Genomic DNA, 22,025 nt, shown 5'->3' with positions numbered 1-22,025 from the left:
CAACCCACCCAGGAGAGAACTGGGGACAAAGCCCAGCCAGAGGCTGTGGCTTGTTTTTCTTGAGATGGGAATCATGTTCTATATAGCCCAGGTTGGTCTCAGATCCCATCTTCCTGCTTTAGCTTCCTGAATGTTGGAATTATAAACATGGGTCACTACATCCCAAGACTGGATTACTGAGGTAAAGGGTTTAAGTTCAGACCTGTAGGCTCTGGGGGGTTTTCAAAGTGAAGAAGCAAAAGGCTTCTGGATTTGATGTGGAAAGCACACCATGGCCAAGAGATCCTGGACACAACATTCCTTCTCCCCTGTTGGTAAAAGGGGTTTCACTTCATTTTACATAGAGCAAGGAAGGACGCTGTGAGGTGAGGCCATGTGGTTCTGGGGCAGAGGGGAGCTCTGCATTTCATCTAGGGCCCCCACCCTATAAGAACAGATGTAGGGGGGCTATTGGGTAGGGCTGTGCACAGGCAGAACACAGAGCCTTGGGTCAGTCAATACATTTCCTCTCTGGTGCTGAAGCTGGGGGGCTGGGAAGGGGAGCCATAGCAGGGCCTGAAGCTCAGGGGAGACAAATGTTAGAGGACCTGGGAACTAAGTAGGTGGCAGAGCCCAGCAGGGACTGCCTTACTCGCAGTGAGGGGTGGGCAGTGAGGTGAGGCCCAAAGACACTTGGGCCTTCTCAGCCAGCAGCTGATAGAAGGGTTTGGGGGTCTCCCCATCATCGTCCTCACTGCTGGAGCTCTCCTGCTTCACAATTCGGTTGTGCTGTCGGCTGAACCTGCGTGCCTTAGTGCTGGGGACAGATTGAGGTTCCTCATGCTGGGCTCCTAGGTTCCCCAACTAGTTCTCTGCCCCCAGAGGTGACCAATCCTGGACTTGAGGGAACCAGAACTCTCTTTGGTCCCACTGGGGCCAGTTTCTCCTTTGGGCCTCCAGGGGCTAATACTGTAGACTGGGCCCTGCCAGACCCTCAGCACACAGCTGTGAGGGTTTGGCTAGCCTGGAAAGCAGCAAGGGCGAGCCCTTGATGTTGATGGAGGGGTCAAAATTTGGGAAGGATGAGTAAGATGAGATAGAAGAGGCCAAGTAATAGGAAAATAACTGAGATGCTCTGTGTGACAAAGCAGAAATGGAGGCAGCAGGTCCAAGACCCAGGAAAACTCACTCTTACCAACTGCAGGTGGCACTCTACCTGTAACCCCTCCCAAGTTGTGACCAACCTGTGACCCAGGGCCTGGGAGATACCCAGTGAATAAGAACATGTGCTCTGAGCTGTGAGTTTGAGTCACCAGTACCCATGGAAGGAACTGTGCCTGGCTGTGTGCACCTGCTTCGAAGCCCTGGGAGCAAAGGCAGGTGGATCCCAAGAACTCCCTGTCCAGCCATCTGGCTGTAAAGCCAGTTTCCCAGGTCATGGAAGGCCTTGCCTCAAGATAATGAGGCAAAAAGCAAAAGGAAGACACCGATGCCCCATTCTGGCCTCTGCGTGCACCACACACATACAAAGAAAAAGGAGCTTCACAGGTTCTCAGCCCAGCAAAGCCCCAACCTGTTAGCAAAGTCATGAGGTTCTGAGTGAGGGATGGGGGTCACAGGTTGGGGCCCAGAGTCTTCCCATGCCTTCTAGAAGGTACTTCTCACCAGTATGGTTTCTTTTCCTCCATAGTCATCCCTCGCCACAGTTGAGCCAGATCCTTGGTGGCAGCTGTGGATGCAGTTCCAGGACAGGCTCTGGTACAAGGAGGAGGAGGTCACAATGGCCACACCACGGTTCTTAGCTATTGTTTCTCTCCCACCAGCTTTCCTGTACCCTGTTACACTCTACACTGATGCAAGGGAGATACACATATGTCCCCCAAAGCATAAATGACCTACAGCCACCACTTCACAGGCTCCGCCCCAACATGTTCTTCCAGTGAAAGGACCAGCTCTTGTTGCTGGCACTCATCCCACAGTGACAGCTCCAGCGCTGGCACCTGACCTAAGTCAACCCCACAGAAATGAGACTTCTAGGGCTTGTGGCAGGACTGAGCCCCAACCTCCTGAGGACAACCTGCTACCAACGTGGCCTAGCACGCAGGGCTGACCGCTCAAGAGAGGCAGGGCTGATTCAGCCCAATGCAACCCCGCCTGATGGTAGTTTTCTTTTTTCTTTTTTCTTTCTCTCTCTCTCTTTTTTTTTTTCTTTTTCTCTCTTTTTTTTTTTCCTTTTTTTCGGAGCTGGGGACTGAACCCAGGGCCTTGTGCTTGCTAGGCAAGCGCTCTACCGCTGAGCTAAATCCCCAACCCCGATGGCAGTTTTCTTGAAGGTGACAAAGGCCAATTAGTTTCCTTTTCTCCAGTGTTTCAAGGTGACACTCGGTGTGCTGCATAGGATGGGAAGGCTCAGCAGTAGGGCCACTTGGTCTTGGGGTGCACATGGGGATGGTAAGCCCTTTATACCTTTAAAAACCTGGGTACCCTCACCCACCGGATATACTGCTTCCGGTTCATCCTGCAGAACATGATGAAGCCATTAACACACTTTTTCTTCACCTGGCCAGGGCAGGCTTTTCTACTGTCTTTGGGCTTCTCGGGGCCCTGGCTTGCCTGGACCTTCTTCATCTTCTTGCTGGCTACCAGCAGGCCGGAAGACCCCCGGGTAGGTGTCCATGTGTAGTCTCTGTCCTCATCACTTGAGGTCTGCAAGCCCTCAGGATTGGCCTGCTGCAAGACAGAAAGCTGAGCAAGGGAGAAGACCCCTGTCCTCCTTGGGTAGGTGGCCACCCCTCTCACCTCCTCCTGTCCCCACAAGGACTCTGTGTCTGTGGACTCTGAGCTGGAGCCACAGTTGGACAGCACCTTGACATTCTCACTCAGCGACAGGTAGCAGTGGTCCAGTGAGACAGAGGATTGGAAGTTAGGTGGGCCTGTGGGGGCTCCAGAGGATGCTTCCTGGATCAGATGAGGAGGAAAAAGACACTGACGACAGGATATGCAGTACATTAAGAACAGCTTAGGTTAGACACCTTTGTCTGTCTCCACACCCCTGGAAACTTGGGAACCTTGGCTCTAATGTCCCAAGCAAGGGCCTTGTGGCATCATGAGGAAACTGGAGCTAGAGTGCCTTAGCTGGAAGACGCAGGTGCCCCCTCCCATCTGCACAACCGTAACAGCCGCAGCACCAGTCCCAGCTGACTAGTTCTCCTCTCCTGCTCCCTCCTATGGCTAAGCTGGAAGCCAAAACAAAGCTGGATGACACCAGTGGGTTCTGTCTTAATGAGACACCATGAGGTCCAAGATGCAACTATCCACTGTGGGTAAACTCCACGCTCAAGGAACTGAGACTTATTTGCCCAGGTAAATTGGTACACTCCTGTAATCCAAGCTTTCTGAAGGCTGAGGCAGGAGGATTGAGTTTGATGCCAGCCTGGGATCCAAGAAACCCTGTGTCAAACATATGGACACTGAGTAAACCATGGAAGGTGAGAGAACCCTCCACCCCAGTCCCCTGCCCCCACCCCACACATCCCAGCCCCCTGCCCATGCCCCTGCCCCTTTCCCCACCCCACTCTTCTTGAGGAGTAGCTGTGATCTTAGGTAGGCCTTTCCCAGGGCCCTCATGGGCAACAATGAGCTCAAAGGTGGCTGGTGAGGACAGAGGTGGTAACTCTGGGAAAGATGAAGGTGTGGGGTGCACAGTGAGGGAGACAAACCAGGAAGACAGAGCCTACCTTCTCTTGTGGGCCCTCCACTTCACAGGCAGCAGGCGAAGACTCCAAAAGACCTGTGAGCAGAACACTGGCAGGACTAGGCTTTCTGACTGCACCCCAGATAGCCCAGCCATGTTTTTCCACTTTCTCCCCTTTGGGATCTCCTAGCCTGTGTCCGAGTCTCACTCATAGGTCAGCTGAGGGCACAGTGACAGCTTTCTAGAGCCTCCCCCTCACTACATGGCCTAGTAGTCCCTGTGTTGTGAGGAGCTGTAGGCCCCTCTAGGCCCTCTGGGAATCCACTGGGTTCAACTCAGGCCCAAGTATTTTTGGTGGGTGGGTGTCCCATGTTTTGTGAATGAATGAGGCTCCTCCCACTCCAGTAGCCCACCTTCAGTCAGAAAGTAGGTACCATCCTCCAGGACATGATCCGGCAGGATTTTGCTTGGGGAGCTGAAGAGGGAAGAGCTGACTCCTAAGATCTCATTCAGGTAGTTTGCCACATGCCAGGTATTGATCTGGGAAGACCCCAAAGCCAGTGGGCTCCCTGCAAAGGATCATGGCACTCAGGTATGCGGTCAACCCCCAATACAGCAGCAAGCTTTGAAGAGACAGTGTCAGACAGTGGGGAGAGAAGACTGCCATTTGGAGTTGAGGTGGTATAGGAAATTAAAAGGCACATTGCCTGGCAACACATCAACAAAAAGGAAAGACCATCACAGTATGCCAGGGCCAGCAGACTGACCATAGTGATCCATCGCTCTGTGTTTAAAAGGTTCTGCAGTGGCTGGCTCGTGGGGAAGCAGGGATTGATTAGCAATGCCCGGCAAAGCAACTAGGGGCAAAATGATGCTAGGCATAGTGTTTTCCATCCCTGTGCTTAGCAGATCCCCTGCCTTCTTCCTGCTTTTCCTGCCATAGAATTCCTCTGTGAGGAAAGTTCAGAAGGCTCAAAGCCTACAAGGAGAGGACTTGTAATCACCATTGGGGCTGTCCTCGGAGGTCCAAACAGGAAGCCAGGGGTCAGTGTCTGGGGCTTCTTTGTCTGCCTCACTGGAAGTACACAAGAATAGCTTCTGCCTGCAAGAATTGGAATCAGAGGAAGACACAGAGCCCTGGACTGAGCTCACATGGCTAAGTGCATGGAACGCCAGGGAATTCAATCAGCTAGGCATCTGCCCCCAAGGAGCTTCAAGTCTTGTGTGGAAAAATGAGCTGGTAAAAAGATCCTGATAGCAGAAGGGACCCCATGCGGGAGATTCTAGGGAAGACAAGAGGGCAACTAGGAGAGAGAGAGAGTGATCAGAGAAGCAGACACTCCAAGCAGAGGGACAAGGGCAGCACGCTGCTCAGAGCAGGTTGTGTGGGGACTGGGGAACATTTAGGTTGTTCAGTGGAAGGTTGGTAGTAAAGCAAAAGAGGGTTCTCATGGTGAGAGAGGGTCACATTCTCCAATGCCAAGGAAGAGGTTTGGGCTCTACCTTGGGTCAGGGGCTTTCAAGCCCCACTGATCAGTCAAAGTCTGTATTGGAGATGAACTCAATGGGTGAGAACATGCTGGGAGGGAAAGAGAGGCATGGAAGAGCAGCAGGTGACAACAACCAGTTTAAAAGCTGGGAAGCCAGACCTTTCTGGGAGCCTGCACCAGCCAGCATGCAGCTGGGCTCAGAGTGCCATTCAGGGAACCCTGGCCGAGAATGTAAAGCCATTTCTCACAGTCTGCTGATACAGCCCCAGACACTGACACCTGGGGATTCCTTACCTGACACAGGGCTGTGCCCTGGTGAGGAAATAGGACCTCTGAACCTTGATGTCAGCATTGGGCTCTCCATCCTGGACTTCTACAGCATGATCACCTAGAGGAGGGTGTCAGAGGAAGGTAATTATGCCTGAATATGGGCCAGATGCCAGGGCTCCAAGACATGGGGAAGAAGAGGAACCGGGCATGGTGCCTGGGTGAAGCTAGAGTGCATGAGTCACCCCAACATTGACTCATACCTCTATCAGAAGCTGCCAGCAGATCAGATCTTTAACATGGAATAACAATGCCATGACATCAATGACGGCACACAAGAGTCCTGGCCCTGTCCCCATCCCTGTAAGTCCTTTACTGATGTACAGCACCGTTAGGCCAATGGCTTAGCCAGTCACTGCCATGTGAACTGGCATGTCTAGCCCCAAATCACAAGATGCCACTTCTGGGACCAGGGTATTCTAATACCCCAGCAAGTCTGGATGGCCCTGGAAAAGTGGGGAATTCCATCGCTGGAATGAGAATTTAGTCACTACTGTGTCACCAGCACCAATAGTTCATGGCCTGGCCTAGAGTGGGTACATGAACAACAGGGAAGCATGAAGGAGGAGAGGAACTGGGCACTTGGCAGCCTTAGAGTGAGTTTGAGGCCTGGACTTACACTCCTGCCTGCTCTCCTATCCTTTTGAGGTATTTCAACCCCTTCTCACCTCTGATACAGTGACAGGGCCAAGGGACAGTCTGGCTTCTTCAGAGAAGCCCAGTAAGCATATGCTGCCTCGTGACAGATTTGAGACTTGAGGTGTATACACAAAGGTAACCCCAATCTTGTCCCTCTTACAGCGACTGACACAAGGAAGGAAAGCTGGGAATGAAAGCCCCATGATGTGAGAGGCAGTGTCACCTCATTGTCACCCCATTTGGTGATGTATGCCTAGGTGATAAACCTGCCCAGAGCAGTCTGTGAAAGAGCACAGATACACACATCTGTGTACACACATGGGAGGAGCAGACAAAGAATACATGCAAAAAAAGGAGCTTCCTTCTAAGGAAAGGCACCAACTTGTGATGTCATAGGCAACGATGTTCTGAGCCATGTCCAAGAACACCAGCTGGGCCCCTTGTTCGTCCCCTTCAGACACGGGCGGTGCAGTTGTGGGGCAGGTGCTAGGGCTGAGGTCTCCCAGATAGGTGACACCTTCCTCATTTTCTTCCTTTAGGCCTGGGTGTATGGCTGGGTATACGGCGATGGGATTTTCAGATTGGTCCAGAGCTAGAGAACGTCGAGGCTTACAGGGCCAGGCGGGGCGCTCTGAGAGAATAGAGACAGGAGTCAGGGGGCCTGGTAAAGGAACTGCAATGCCTCAGAATCTGGCTCAGGCAGGGAATTATTCTGCTCTGGGATGACATATTCCAGAGCACTGCTTGTCCTGGTGCTCCCAGCATCCCAGGTGTGCCCAGCTCTTTGAATAGAGCTCACTGAGCCAACTCTGTGTACACAACTCTGAGCTTTAACTGCAGAACACACAGTTGGCGTGACTTGTCACACCAGGCCAATGGGTGCGTGCCACACACTTAGGAATTTCTAAGCACCTCAAATCATTGCAGTGTATAGTTGTGACTAGAGACCAGTGCTTAGGCAGGTCATAGCCCCATTTCACAGGTATGGGCACTGACGGCCTCGAGGGGTTGGGAAGTGAGGGTGCGCTGAGGCTGGGATAGAGCCAGGACTCTCAGCCTCTACACCCCGATCTTGCTACCCCCCACCTCCGAATGCCCTAGCTCAAGGAAAATAAATGATGACAGCAGCATCCTACTTGGGCCTTGTCAGTGCTTCTGATATAAGTACTGCTTGGCAGAATCTGCTCAGGCATTTCTGTAACCTTGAGAGGGGCTGGGAGCGGACTCAGGCATAGATTGGCAGGGTCTGACCCTGTGTGTTTCTGGAGAAGGAGACTACTCTGTGACAGCGGCTGTAACAGCAGTTCCTTGTGCTTCCAGAGGCCACACATACCTGACACTTGGGTAAACTTCTTCTTCCGAGGTTTTGAACAGTTGCTCCAAAGGCCTGAATTCTGAGAGCTGCAGGGGGTGGAGTGTTGCTGCTCTGTCTGGCCAGCAGATGGGTTCACACCCGGCCCTGGGAGCAGAAAGGGCACAGATCAGACCCCACTCCTGCTCTTGCATATCCTCCTCCTCCTCCTCCCAGACAAGGCTTTTCTACCCTGGGTGGGAAGGAAGGTTTTCAGGCAGACTTTACCAACGAGGAAACTGAGGTCTACTGCTGCACAGCTAAGAAGTCAAAGGATGGGGCAGGCGGCACTTAGGGGGCTAAGGCAGAAAAGTTACTGCAAGTTTGACACCAGTCTGGGCTATATAGTAGGACTCTGCCTCAAAAATAAAATAAAATAAAATAAAATAAGGAAAAAATAAAAACAAAAACAAATTAACGTGCAGGATACTCCAGGTTGACTCTTCTAATACTTCTCATGTCCACCCCTCCGTTCTGCCCTACAGACCTCATTGCTGCTCTAACCTCTGTGCCCGCAGCGTCTTCCCGTCGGAGTGTTTCACACCAGTCACTGTACAGTGCTGGGTGGCTGGGTGCTGCAGCTCCCATGTTGTTTGTATTAACATGTCTGACTCCCATGACATACACAGAAGGAAAGTGCTGGTGGGGTCTCAAATTACAGATTTCAGGACTGAAGCCCGAGAGGCTATGGTCACAGCAGAGTCTGAATCGGGATGTGGCTTGTGTGCATCAACCCACACAGTGCAGCATCTCCTCCAGTCATGTCTGCTGCTTGACTGCCCCTAAACACTCTCCGTCTCCTCACACCCACATGCTCTTGTTCAGGGTGGTTCTGCAGTCTGGCAGGGTTCCCTTATGCTGTCCTTGAAGGCCAACTTTCCTCCTCCAAACCACGAAACACAGTGTCTGTATTTTGCTTTGTTTCATTGAGACTGGGTCTTGCTCTGTAGGTTAGACTGGGCGGGAAATCATTGTGTAGCCTATGCTGACCTTGAACTCCATGCAGTCTTCCCGCCCCAGCTTCTGAATGCTGAAGTAACGGGTGTGAGCCGTTACCTCTGGTTCTCCTACAACACCTCTCTGTGGTACACCTCTCTGATGTAGTTCCCTTCCCCAGGAAAGGGGAGATAGCCAATTGGTTTCCCTAACAGTCAGGAAAATGTGCTCTAAAGGCATTGGAGGTGGAACTGCTTACCCACAAATCCGTCTTTGCCATTGCTGCTGTGGAGCTGGAGCAAGGCCTTGGTCATGTCGATGTTTCTCTGGAGGTACTGGATGTAGTGCAGGATGCGCAGCAGGATCTCCTTCTGCACAGAGACAGGGTTGAGAGTGGGGCACATTGCCCACCTGTCATCCCCACTCCTCCAGAGGCAGAGGTGGCAAGGATCATGCCCCAGGCTAGGATGCATTCTGTAACCCTGGCTTGCCCCATGGTCAGGGCCCAGGAGGCTCCTGGGGAACAGAGCCAGGAAGTCTGAAACCCCACTGCACACAGAGCCATCAGCGCAGCCTCTGGCAGAGCTGCCTTCACCTGCTCTGCAGTCTAGCCCTTAGCTTGCCCTAGAGCCAGCTGAAGACTGAGGCTGAACACAATGGGGTTGGCTAGAGATCAGGGTCGCTGGCCTCCAGATCCCAGCTATTAGCATATACTGTTCGCCTCTGGCCTTTTGCTTCTTCTTAATTCCCTATCTGGCCCTCCTCTTCTCCCCATAAGCCCCCTCACCTGCCCACACCTCCTCTGAGCTTCAGCATGGCCACCTCCACTTTTGACTATCTGGGCCTTGCTGGGTCAACTTCCAAAATGCCAGCACTCTGAAACACTCTCGACTTCTTTCCACCTCCACATTTTCCACACTGCTTTCCGTTATCTGTTGCCATGTTATTCTCCCCCTTTGACCTTGAGCCAGTTGAATCGTGACTTTGGCTAACTCATTCCTGTATTTCTAAGGCAGAGGATGTAGAGGTGGCTCGGCCAGGGGCTTAAGGAAGATTTCTCACAGCGCCCAACAGGGTGCTCCTGGCCAGTGCCAGACATCACCCACACCACTACCTCCACTAAATACTTCCTGAGCTACTGGAGACACAAAGCTAGAAGCAGTACAGGCAATGTGCCTTCATGGACACAAAGTCCAGCAAGGACAATGGACACTAAATAACTCAAAGAAATCATTCCAAATTATCAGCCAGTCATTTTTGTAGCACACCTGTAATCGGTACCCAGGAAGGTAACACAGGAAAATTGTAAATTCTAGGACAATACTGGCTATGTACCAAAACCCCATATAAAGAGAGAGAGTCAAAAGACAGACTGAGAGAGAATAATTTTTGACACCTCCCCAAGACAAGCACACAGTTTTTTAAAAGACTTAGTCGATGTTTGAATCAGATTGTCTTCAAGGGGGTCTTAAGGAATCGGAAGAGAAGAAAGGAAAGCTGTCAGGAGCACTGAGCAGTTGCCTTTCCTAGATTGGCATGTCTAACCCCAGGCTTGGAACAAAGTTACAATGAAGCCTCTGTGGCTGTGAAGAGATACATATAATTGCTCCATGCAAAGGTGGTTAGATTCCCATCCCTGATTTCAAAGTAGAAGGCTGTTTTGGTTTGGTTTGGTTTGGTTTAGAGAAAAGGTCTCACTGTACCTCAGGCTGGCCTGTAGCTGGTGATCCTCCTGCCCCAGCCTCCCAAGTGCTGGAATTACAGACATGAGCTCCATACCCAGCTAGAAGGCTCCGACTTGATGCTTTAGGAACCTGACCTGGCAGCTACAACTGGAAGGTGTAACCTAGAGACCATCTCAAGTTCTAATACTTAAAACTGTTGCAACAGAGAGATTTGGGTCAACAGTCAGGCTGAACACAGAGCGACAGTGGGAGACCACTTCCCCTTGGGTATTTATGAACAATCTGTTCCCTCAGGAATTTCTTCCTTTTTGTTCTGTTTTTTAAAAATGCATGGATTTGGGGGGATTTGGCTCAGTGGTAGAGCGCTTGCCTAGCAAGTGCAAGGCCCTGGATTCGGTCCCCAGCTCCGGGAAAAAAAAAAAAAAGAAAGAAAAGAAAAGAAAAAATGCATGGATTTTTATTGTTGTATTGTCTTTGAACAGGATCTCACTATGTAGCTCTGGCTGTCTCTGTAGACCAGGCTAGCTTTGAACTCAAAGAGATTCACCTGCCTCTGCCTTTGACTGTTGGGATGAAAGGTATACATTGTCACACCCAGCCTTCTTCATGAATTTCTTTTTTTTTAATGTTTATGTATTTTTTATGTAGTGAATACACTGTAGCTATCTTCAGACACACCAGAAAAGGGCATCAGATCCCATTACAGATGGTTGTGAGCCACCATGTGGTTGCTGGGAATTGAACTCAGGACCTCTGGAAGAGCAGTCAGTGCTCTTAACCGCTGAGCCATCTCTCCAGCCCTCATGAATTTCTTAAACTGAAAGGTGAGCATCTCCAAGGCTCAGTCAGTCCAGCAGGTAAGAACAGTTCCCAGAACTGACATGGGGCTTATAACTCCCTGGATCTGACACCCTCTTCTGACCTTACAGACACCAGGCATGCACACGGTGTACATGTGTGCATTCAGGCAAACATTTAAACACATAAAATAGACAGATATAATTTTTTAAGCGAGCATGTTGCTAGATGTGGAGATGCACACCTTTAATCCCAGCAGTAGGAGGCAGAAGCAAACAGATCTCTCTGAGTTCCAGGACAGCCAGGGCTACACAGAGAAACCCTGTCTCAAAAACAAAAGCAATTATTTTTCTTTTTAATTTGTTTGAGACAGGTCTACTATATAATCCTGTCCTGAAACTCACTCTAGACCAGGCTGGTCTTGAACTCAGAGATCTGCCTGCCTCAGAGATTCTGCCTCCCTAGACAGTCCTAAAGATAATTCCAAAGGAGGTGGACATCTTGTAGTGATGAAATACTAGACTCATCCCTTGAGGGCAGGAACTGTGTCCTTCTCTTCTCTGGCTTCCCAGAATCCTATGACATCACCTATGCATACCAAATATACAAATGCTTGAGGACATGGAAAAATTTCCCCATAGTCAGCATCCCAGTTCCAAAGGCAGCCACATCCTAGTCCCATGTCTATGAATAGGCTGCCTTATTTGGAAGGGAACTTTACAGATGTCACTGAGTTAAGGACCTGGAGGTGGAGAGATTACTTGAGTTATCCACATGAGCCCAAGGTAATCATGATGATGTTTGTAAGCAAGATGGAGACAAGAGGGTCAACAGTGGAGAAGACCATATGAGAACAGAGTAGAATAGACCTTCCTGATGGTCTTCAATGAGTGTGAGACCTTTGAAAGATGTCAAAGGAAAAGATAAGGTGTTCTCTCCTGACGGGGCGGGGGGGGGGGGGAAGAGGCTGTTTGTCTCTCTGAAACCAGGGTCTTGTGTATCTAAGGCAAGTGCACTACCACTGAGCTACCATCCCCAGTCCTCTGTTTACATTTTTAGTTTGAAACAAGGCTTTTGCCCATGCTGTTTTAAACTCACTCTGTAGCCTAGGCAGGCTTTGCACTTCAATTCTCCTGCCTCAGCTTCCCAAATGCTAGAACGAAGTGCATGTACCACTAGGCCACACTTTTTGCCTTCCCTTTACACCTTTTTATCTTTCCTCTAGAGCCATGCACAGGCCAGGCAAGAGCACTGTTGCTAAACTACATGCAGGGCATCACTTCTGTCTTGTAGTATCACTTGGGAGCAGGAGTAATCTTTGCTGTTTTTAACAACCGAGAAACCCCGGGCTGAACAAGACAGAAGAGTCTCAGGTTGCAGCTGTGAGGGCTCCAGCTCTGCTGAGTGACCTCTGCCTCTACTTTTTTCCACCCCAGTTCCCTTTGCCTCTTTCCTGTGTGTATGTGCATGCTCATGTGGGTGTGCACATACATGTAGAGGTCAGAGGTCAGCTTCAGTATCATTCCTAAGGGGTTTGGAGACAAAACAAATTGTGGGTTTGTTTTGGTTTTAAAACAGGTTCTCTCAATGTAAACTGAGCTCACTGGCAAATTTAGGCTAGATTGGCTAACCATTACAAGTATGTACTAAGACACCTACCTCATGACACATGGCTTTCTGTGGGTTCTGGGATGGGAACTCAGGTACCCATGCTTTTATAACAAGTTCTGACTGAAGAGTCTCCAGCCTCTGCTCTACCCACCCCACCTCTTATCCTGAAAGAATCGCACAGGGCTGTGGGTGTAGGTCAGTGGTAAAGCACTTGCTGACCCTGGGTGAGGAACTTGGCTTCTAAAAAACGATTCTCATGGGATCACGGGCTCCCAGAAATTCCTGTTCAGAGCATCATGACTACTCCTATTTTCAAGTCCGTCACTGAGAGGTCTGTGTGTATTTCCTGGGAGAGGCCCCCACTCACCGCTCTGACACCCTGCCTCCCACCCGACTCCTCTCCTTCAGTCCCCTCACCTTGGTGTACTTCTTGTTTCTGGTCTTCATGGTCACAGGGATCATCATGGCCAGTTCTCGAAGTTTCTTCGTGTGGTTTTTCTTATCCTTCCTGTTTGGGGATAAGAGCCAATTTTGGTTAAGACATCTAGAATTACACCGAGTTTCTTTGGAGACAAGGTGATCATACTGCCTCAGCCTCTCGAATGCTAAGATTACAGGCATGAGCCACCACATCTACCTTTTAAGGTGTACCACCTGCCCCAAACCTTCAGTCTCATGTCAAGACTGTCCTCTACCTCGATTCTGAGACAGGCAAGACAGGGTCTCAGGCATCATCAGAACCTATAACCCTATTTTCCTTGGACCAATGAGTTCCCAAATCTTGCCCATCTCCCACCTCCCTCCAGCTTTTCTTTTCTTTTTTTTTTTTTTCTTTTTTTCGGAGCTGGGGACTGAACCCAGGGCCTTGTGTTTGCTAGGGAAGCGCTCTACCACTGAGCTAAATTCCCAAACCCCCTCCAGCTTTTCTTAAACCCATAATCCCTGCATGGCTGTCTTCACCCCCTTCCAAGGCTCTCAGCCTCCCACCTGGCCTCCTGCATCCATGTTCTCTGAGGCAGCAGCTTTCCTGAAACATAAATCTGATCTTGCCGCCCCCTTGTTTCACACAATGGTATGAATGGTCATACCATTGGGGTGAAGCAATTTTCTTTTTTCTTTTTGAGATGGGATCTTGCTATGTAGCCCAAGAGGGACTCAAACTCAGCAATCCTCCTGGTTTAGTCTTCCAAGGACTGGGATTACAAGTGTGCACTGTAATCTTGGGAAGGCCAAGTTTAAAGTCTCTGTGTGGCTCATAGTACCCCACCTTTCCTGACTTTTCCATACTCACTGAGCATCACTACACACGGCAGGTGAGACTGATGCCCCTGTAGTCTCTCACTGTATCCAATGGGCTGTGGCACTCTGGAAAGTCAGTGTGTGCTTGCTAAAGACCTCTCAAAAGTTGATTTGTGATAGCCGAATGCATAATTCATGAGATACACACAATAGAACATGCACAGCTCCACCCTTACCCCACCTGGTGGAACCATAAAGATGAGGACATCCTCTCCCACATTACACACCACCCCATTGCTTCCATGGTTCCTGTGAGTGACCTAGACCTGCATTACCGCCAATCCTCCTCAGGGTTTTCAGTTGTTAGCTCTTGTACCCTACTTCCCCCAAAATGGCCTACCCTGTCCACACCAAAACAACCCTTCCATTGCAGGTGCAGGTTTAGCTCCACTCAGCAGTGATGCACCAGTGTCTCCCCGCCTGGCCCCTGGGCCTGGTGCCTCACATGGAAGGAAGAGTTTCTCCAGTCCCTGACTCTGAGGAGATAAGATTCTGTGTGGGAGGCACACCCATTTTCCTAACCAAACTCCAGATTTTTAGAAGAATCTCTCTGGACTGGGAGTGTGACTCAGTGGTCCTATAACTCACCAATGAGGACTGGGCATGGTGGCAGGTCTTTTAGTCCCAGCATTTGGGAGGTGGTGGCAGGAGGATGGGTTTAGCCATCCTAAATTACACAGGGATTTTGCAGCTAGCTGGGCTACATGAGACCCCGTCTCAAAAAATATCTGCCCCCCCCAAAAAAACCCCAAAGGATTCAGCAGTGAGAGGCTAAGACTCACTAGAGTACTTGCCCAGCCTGCCTGAGGATTCCAAACACTGAAGAAAAAAAAGAAAAAGAAAAGAAAAGGAGGGCTGGGGCTGGAGAGATGGCTCAGCAGTTAAGAGCACGCGACTGCTCTTCCAGAGGTCATAAGTTCAATTCCCAGCAACCACATGGTGGCTCACAACCATTGTAATGGGATCTGATGCCCTCTTCTGGTGTGTCTGAAGACAGCTACAGTGTAGTTACATATAATAAATGAATAAATCTAAAAAAAAAAAAAAAAGAAAGAAAGAAGGAAAGAAAGAAAGAAAAGGAGGACTGGAGAGATGGCTCAGCAGTTAAGGGCACCGACTGCTCCTCCAGAGGTCCTGAGTTCAATTCTCAGCAACCATATGGTGGTTCACAACCATCTGTAAAGTGGACCCGATGCCCTCGTCTGGTGTATCTAAAGATAGTGACAGTGTGCTCACATATATGAAATAAATAAATAAATCTTTAAAAATTTTTTTTTATTAAAAAAAAGGAAAGGGACAATAATGGGGGTGGGAGCAAACAAGAGTTTGAAAATGGCCACTGTGTGAAGGTACTTGTGGGCAGCCTGATGACCTGAGTTCAATCTCTGGAACCTACATAGTAAGTAGGAAAGGACTGACTCCGGCACACATAATGCCATATCCACCCTCCCTTGCCGTAGAATAAGTAAGCAAATGCTGGAAGCATCTTTCTCACACACCCCCCATTCAGCAATTAGCTAGCAAGAATCCAGTCTGTGGTTGGAGTTGTGGACAAGAGCATAAAGAACAAGCAGTTCTTCAGCAACTGAGGGTATAGTCGGAGACAAGGTCCTCAACCACAGCGAAAACATAGAGCATCTAGGACCACCATGAGCTAAATAATGTTTGAGGAGACACGACAAATAAAAATGTGGGGTCACTTGTTTAATAAAAGCTTCATGATGAAGAAAGCAGAGCATTAAACTTATCATTTATCTCTTTATATTCTGAGTGTGTGTGTGTGTGTGTGTGTGTGTGTGTGTGTGTGTGTGCATATACAGATATACAGACAGGTGTACATATACAGACACATACACAAGCACCCACGCACATATGCATGCAGCATGTGCTAGAAGTTGACATCAGGTGTCCTCCTCAGTCAATCTCCAGGTTAGTTGTTGAGACAGGGTCTCTCACTGAACCGAAAACTCACATATACAGCTAAACTGGCTGGCCTAACCTCAAGGATCCTAGCTCCATCTCCCCAGCATTTGTTTGTATCTTGGGGGTACTGGAGATCTAATCTCAGGTCCTCAACCTTGCACATCAAGAACTGTACTGATCTAGCTACCACCTACCCCATCGCTGACATTTTAAACCTAGGCCTGCTGTGGATAAGTGTACAAGTCAGACAGCCATCAGGTCCGTGCTAATGAGGGTAAAGGAGAGGCGTTGCTTGGTTATAGATGCTTTGAAGTCTGTAGCAGGCTTTGGCCTACAAAATGAGTGACTTGTTACCTGGAACTACAGTCTAACCAATGAAGTCTTTCCTCAGGATCTAAATCTAGACAGAACCTAGTCTAGAGGCTAAGAGCTACAATGAACTCATACAAATAAAAAAGAAATAAATCTTTAAAAAAAAAAGACCCTTACCCAAGATGCAATCCACGGACCACAGGAAGCTCAAGAAGAAGGATGACCAAAATGTGGGGGGAAAATATCCATAGGAGGGGATATGGAAACAAAGTTTAGAGCAGCGACCCAAGGAATGGGCATTCAGAGCCTGACCCACATGTGGCATATATATATATATATATATATATATATATATATATATATCCACCAAACTAGATAAGATTGATGAAGCTAAAAAAAAAAAACGCATGCTGAAAGGGACCGGATATAGATCTCTCCTGAGAGACACACCCAGAGCATGTCCAATACAGAGGTCAGTGCTAGCAGCAAACCACCGAACTGAGAACACGACCCCCTTGGGGGGAATTAGAGGAAGGATTGAAAGAGTTGAAGGAGCTTGCAACCCCATAAGAACAACAACGCCAACCAACCAGAGCTTCCAGGGACTAAACCACTACCGAAAGTCTATACATGGACTGACCCAGGGCTCCAACTGCATATGTAGCAGAGAATAGCCTTGTTGGGGCACCAGTGGAAGGGGAAACCCTTGGTCCTGCCAAGGTTGGACCCCCCCAGTGCAGGGGAATATGGGGGGGGGCAGTAAGGGGGATGTTTGGGGGGAATACCCATATCAGAGAGGGAGAGGAGAGAGGATGGTGGCTTATGGACAGGAAACTGGGAAGGGGAATAACATTTGAAATGTAAGTAAAGAAATATATCTAATAAAAATTGTTTTTTTTAAAAAAAAGACCCATGGAAAGAATTTAATGGGCTTCCTGCAGCAGACAGCATCCTTAGTTTACCTCTTCAAAATGTTTGTGCACACGGAAACCACTCACATCTGAATGGACGAATGCCGAGAAAAGTGTCATAAACTAGATTCCAAGTTACCTCTTCACTGAATACAGTTTTTGAGGGGTGTTGCCATTAGACACACTGTGCTACCTAGGCTGGCCTCCAATTCCTGGGCTCACATGATCCAGCCTCTGCCTCTCCAGTAGCTGAGACTGCTGCTGAGTTCAGGATCATCACTATCATCCTAGCTAACCCTGAACTATTTTCTTTTTTTAAAGAGGGTCTCATATAGATAACCCAGGTTAGCTTTGGGTTTCTCTATGTATGAAGCTAGCCTTGAACTTCAACTATCTATCTATCTATCTATCTATCTATCTATCTATCTATCTATCCATCCATCCATCCATCTTTTTCAGTGTCGAATAGAGTTTATTTAGGGAATGGGGAGGAGGGGAGTTGAGGGGTAGTAGAGACAGAGAAAAGGCAGAGAGAGAGAGAGAGAGAGAGAGAGAGAGAGAGAGAGAGAGAGAGAGAGAGAGAGAGAGAGAGAGAGAGAATAAAGAATAGAGGCCTGTGTAAAGGAGTAGAGGAGGCTGGCCATGAGGACATGGAGAGGGGGGGAGGGGAATGAGGAGAGAGGGGACAGAGGGGTAGAGGGTAAGAGAGCAAGAGAAGAGCAAGAACAAGAACTATCTATTTTTGAGACAAAGTTTCTTTGTGTAGTCTGACTGCCCTGGAACTCACTGTGTAGACCAGTCTGGACTTGAACTCAGAGATCCACCTGCCTCTAGCTCCTGAGTGCTGGAGTTAAAGTTGTATATCGCTATACCTAGCGCAAGATATTATTCTTTTTAAAAAGTATTACATTTTATTTATTTTTATATATACGTATGTTTTTCCTGCATGCATGTATGTGCATAGCCTCAGAGGTCAGAAGTGGGAGTGGAGTCCCTTAGAACTAGAGTTATGATGGTTTTAAGCCACTGAACCTGGGTCCTCTGCAAGAACAGAGGGCACTCCTAACCACTGAGCTATCTTTTCAGCCCTGGGATTTTATTTATTTATTTTATTTTATTTTATTTTGGTTCTTTTTTTTTTTTTTTTTGAGCTGGGGACCGAACCCAGGGCCTTGCGCTTCCCTAGGCAAGCGCCTACCACTGAGCTAAATCCCCAACCACCTGGGATTTTATTTTTAAAGAAAAACTAGTGCTTGCCTAGCACACACAGATCTTTGTTTCAATTCTTAATACTGCATACAACAGATAACTATAATAAATAAATTCCCCAAAACTTTGTCTGGCCCTGTTATTACTTATGTTTGTGTGTAAATGCAAGAGTGTGTAGAGGCCTGAGGTCCTCCTGAACCACTCCCCATCTATGTTTTAAGAAAGTTTCTTTCTCAGCTTGGAGCTCATTGATTTAGCTAGATTGACTGGCCAGTAAGACCTAAGACTCCTCCTGTCTCCAGCCTCATCTCGTGCTGGGATTACAGACATGTAGTATGAACGCCTGCTGCTTCCTGCTGGCCGGGGATTAAACTCCTACACCAATGCTTTGAATGACAAGCACTTTGCCCACTGAACTATCTTCCTGATCCCATGTATTTACCTACTTGCATGGTTTGCCCCTGCAATCCCAGCACTTGAGAGTGTGTCTGTGGCAGGGGGGTTGCATGAGTCTAAAGCCAACCCAGAATGGAGCAAAACCTTATCTTGAGAAAACTGGAAAAACTGGAAAAAAAAAAAAAGGCTCTGTGGGGTGATCAAGCAGGCAGCAGATGGACCTGAGTGGCTGGGAGTCATCTTGCCCTCTCTGAGGAGTCTGTTTGATAAGGGAGATAAGATAAGTCAGGGTAGCAACACTTCAACCCTTGCCTGCCTGGGACCAAGCCATACCCTGATATCCCTGAATTTTTGTTTAAATGATCCAACAAGTGCTTTATTAGTATAAGTTAGTTTTAGCTAGGCTTCTACCCATCGAAACCAAGAGCCTACTATTAGAAAGTTTCCTCATCTAGAAAGGGGGAAACAAGAGACTGAACTGTGGATCACAAAGGTTCTAAGGAGCAATAGGCTGCAGGACACATGAATTTTCATTTTCTTCATGATGTTCCTTCTGAGTGCAGTACCCGCACAGAGGACCACAGCAAAGGAGATGCTTAAATTGCAATGTTAACAAATGGATAAGGAGGGGTATATGGACATCCATTAAGGGGAAGATAGTAAGATGAACTTTGAATGTTTTAAGTTTGTCCAAACTGAATGGATGGAGAGGGAGTCCAATCCAATCCTCAATCTGCTGTATGAATCCTCCCTTGCAGATTCCTAGAGCTGAGGATATAGCTCAATGGTAGAGGGTTGCCCATCATGCATGTGGCCCTGAAGGCCATTTCAATATCATTTCAATATCCCCTGCCCCCAATAGAGATGATTCCTAACAATTGGTGTCCCAAGGATGAATGAATACACACTGTGAATGAAAGAACAGAAGAAAGCACATTTAAGAACCTCAGAATTAGAGGGGCTAGAGAGATGGCTCAGCCATTAAGAACACTTGCTGCTCTTACAGAGGATCCAGGTTGTAATCCCAGCACCCAAAGGTGGTTCACGCTTTGTAACTCCAATTCCAGGAGGATCTGGTGCCCTCTTCTGGCCTCCACAGGCACTGCATGAACTTGGTGCATGCACAGACATACATTCAAACAAAACATGGACACACATAAAACTAAAAAATAAAGAAAAAGTCAGAATGGGAGATGTGAATGCAGTATAGTTAGCATTTGAACATCAGGAGGCACTGGGTTCATACCCAGCACTCAAACAAACAAACCAACAAACCAACAAACCAACAAAACCCAAAGCATATTAGAGCCTGAAATCACCTCAGAACCTTCTCTGGAACTGACAGGAATATTTCCACCCACTTTCTTCCGGATGGCTGTAATGGTCATTAGATACAATCGAAGAACTAAACAAACAGTCTGGAAACAGTGTTTAGTAACATCTTGTTACTATTGTTTTGAGTGGCTGGCGCTTTACTGAAACTAGAATACAATTACCTGTCAGTAGAACTCGGAGAACTAGCTCTGAGCTGATCAGAGAAACGCGAGAATTTGTCGGAACCCAACATCTGCAAAGGGGGAAAAGAATTATTAGTGACCCTTGGGACTCCAAAGTGAACTAGCCAAAAAATTTACGATCTTCCCCACCCCCATGGTACATATTAAAAAGCACCTAGAGTTCCTAAAATAGGACATAACTATGGGTTCAGGAACCTAAATTAAAACCCTAAACTCTAAACAGAAAATCACAAATCTCAAATGGTAAATTCGAGCTCCTTAAATTTGGACCAAAATCAGCAAGTTTCCAGACATTGATCTCAGGATTCAGATATTAACTGGATGCCAAAGGCTGAAAAACAGACTGTCTAGTTTGAAAAGTGTGGGGTGAGACCTCTAGAAAAGGGATATGGGGGTGTGTGAGACAGGGTCTCTCTGTATAGCTCTGGCTGTCCTAGAATTCACTATGTAGATCAGGCTGCACTTGAACTCACAGAGATTCACCTGGTCCTGCCTCTCCAGTGCTGGAATTAAAGAGCTGTGTCCCCATACCCAACTAGATGATGATATTACTAGACGGAAACTGACTTTAAATATTCCATGTGAGGGCTGAAGAGATGGCTCAACAGTTAAGGACACTGACTGCTCTTCCAGAGGTCCTGAGTTCAATTCCTAGTAACCACATAGTGGATCACAACCATCTGTAATGAGATCTGATGCCCCCTTCTGATGTGTCTGAGTACAGCTACAGTGTACTCACATACATAAAATAAATCAATAAATAAAAGAAATACCGAGTGAGAACCGGGCATGGTAGCTCATGCCTTTAATTCCAGCACTCCAGAGGCAAAGGCAGGTAGAACTCTGAATTCAAGGCTATCCTGGTCTACAGAGTGAGTATTAAGACAGCCAAGGTTACATAACATAGAGAAATCCTGTCTTAAAAACAAACAAACAAACAAAAAAGATGGCTTAGCAATTAAGAGTACTGGCTGCTCTTCCAGAGATTCCAGGTTCAATTCCCAGCACCCATATCACAGCTCACAACAGTCTGTAGCTACAATTCCACAAAATCTGGCACCTTCACAAACATACATGCAGGCAAAATACCAATCCACATAAAATAAATCTTTCTTTAAAAAGTCTGAAGTGAGAGCTGGAGAGATGGCTCTAGGTTAAAAGCACTAGCTGCTTTCCCAGGGAACTTGGACTTGATTCCTAGCACTTACACGGTGGCTCACAATTGGCTCTAACTCAAGTTGCAGGGAATTGATGCTCTCTTTTCATCTACTCCAGAAACTCCATGCATGTAGTACACATACATATATGCAGGCAAAACACTCACATATAAAATAACTTCAAAAAAAAGAAGAAAGAAAGAAACAAAGAAAGAAACAAAGAAATCCAACCAGGATTGGTGGCCCATGCCTTTAATTTCAGGACTACGGAAGCAGAGGCAGCCAAATTTCTGTGAGTTCCTGGCCAGCCAGGGCTACATAATGAAACCCCATCTCAAAATACAAAAACAAACAAACAAAAAAACTATGCCACCAATAAACAAACAAACAAAATACAAAGTGAAGACCAAATCCCCAAAAGGAGCTTCCTAAACCTATATATACATCCTGAAAATCTAATACTAAAGTACTGGATGTGCAAAATGCTCACTATTGACCCTCAAATAGGATTCTACTCCTAATACCAAAATCACAAACCACAAACTACCACCCTAACCCCCACACGGTCTTGCCTTATACTAGCTCAGGTTTATATAGTCCAGTCTGGACTCCAACTCACAAAAGATTGTATGTGTGAATTATCACAGACAGCTCAGACCACAAATCTTAACATTGAAAAGCCCAAATCCTAATATCCAGGGTACAAACAAACAAACACCACCTCACCCCTCCTAAAATATACGGGGGAGGGGATATCCAAGAGGAGCTTCCCCTTCTCAGAGGAGAAGATG

General features: G+C 47.8%; 1 protein-coding gene across 2 annotated transcripts; it reads right to left on the bottom strand.

Moving 5' to 3' along the window:
* Positions 1–193: 193 nt before the first annotated feature.
* Bhmg1 (basic helix-loop-helix and HMG-box containing 1) lies at positions 194–20,127 on the bottom strand. Of its 2 annotated transcripts, XM_032894324.1 has the most exons (13): positions 20,057–20,127; positions 12,928–13,018; positions 8,676–8,787; positions 7,463–7,588; positions 6,512–6,760; positions 5,458–5,551; positions 4,678–4,784; positions 4,087–4,242; positions 3,717–3,769; positions 2,779–2,937; positions 2,474–2,709; positions 1,645–1,734; positions 194–796 (listed from the first exon to the last, which is right to left on the bottom strand). In XM_032894324.1, exons 1-13 carry the CDS (start codon positions 20,125–20,127, stop codon positions 628–630), a joined length of 1,713 nt encoding a protein of 570 aa, XP_032750215.1. In that variant the 3' UTR covers positions 194–627. The 2 variants fall into 2 exon arrangements, with proteins under 2 accessions (XP_032750215.1, XP_032750214.1); XM_032894323.1 differs by having other exon boundaries at positions 2,474–2,937.
* Between the last annotated feature and the right edge of the window lie 1,898 nt (positions 20,128–22,025).

The sequence above is a fragment of the Rattus rattus genome, chromosome 2 (genome assembly GCF_011064425.1).
Source record: "Rattus rattus isolate New Zealand chromosome 2, Rrattus_CSIRO_v1, whole genome shotgun sequence".
Lineage (NCBI taxonomy): Eukaryota > Metazoa > Chordata > Mammalia > Rodentia > Muridae > Rattus > Rattus rattus.
Note: the sequence above shows the minus strand (reverse complement) of the source record. Positions and strands in the feature narration are given on the sequence as shown.

Bases quoted from the DNA above. Each gene is read 5' to 3' on its own strand.
- Bhmg1 (XM_032894323.1), bottom strand. From the start codon at position 20,127: ATGTTGGGTTCCGACAAATTCTCGCGTTTCTCTGATCAGCTCAGAGCT. The intron at 4,243-4,677 runs GTGATTACAAGT...GATCCTTTGCAG, and splicing joins CTCCGAGGACAGCCCCAATG to GGAGCCCACTGGCTTTGGGG. The intron at 1,735-2,473 runs GTGGGTGAGGGT...TCCTTGTACCAG, and splicing joins AACCGGAAGCAGTATATCCG to AGCCTGTCCTGGAACTGCAT.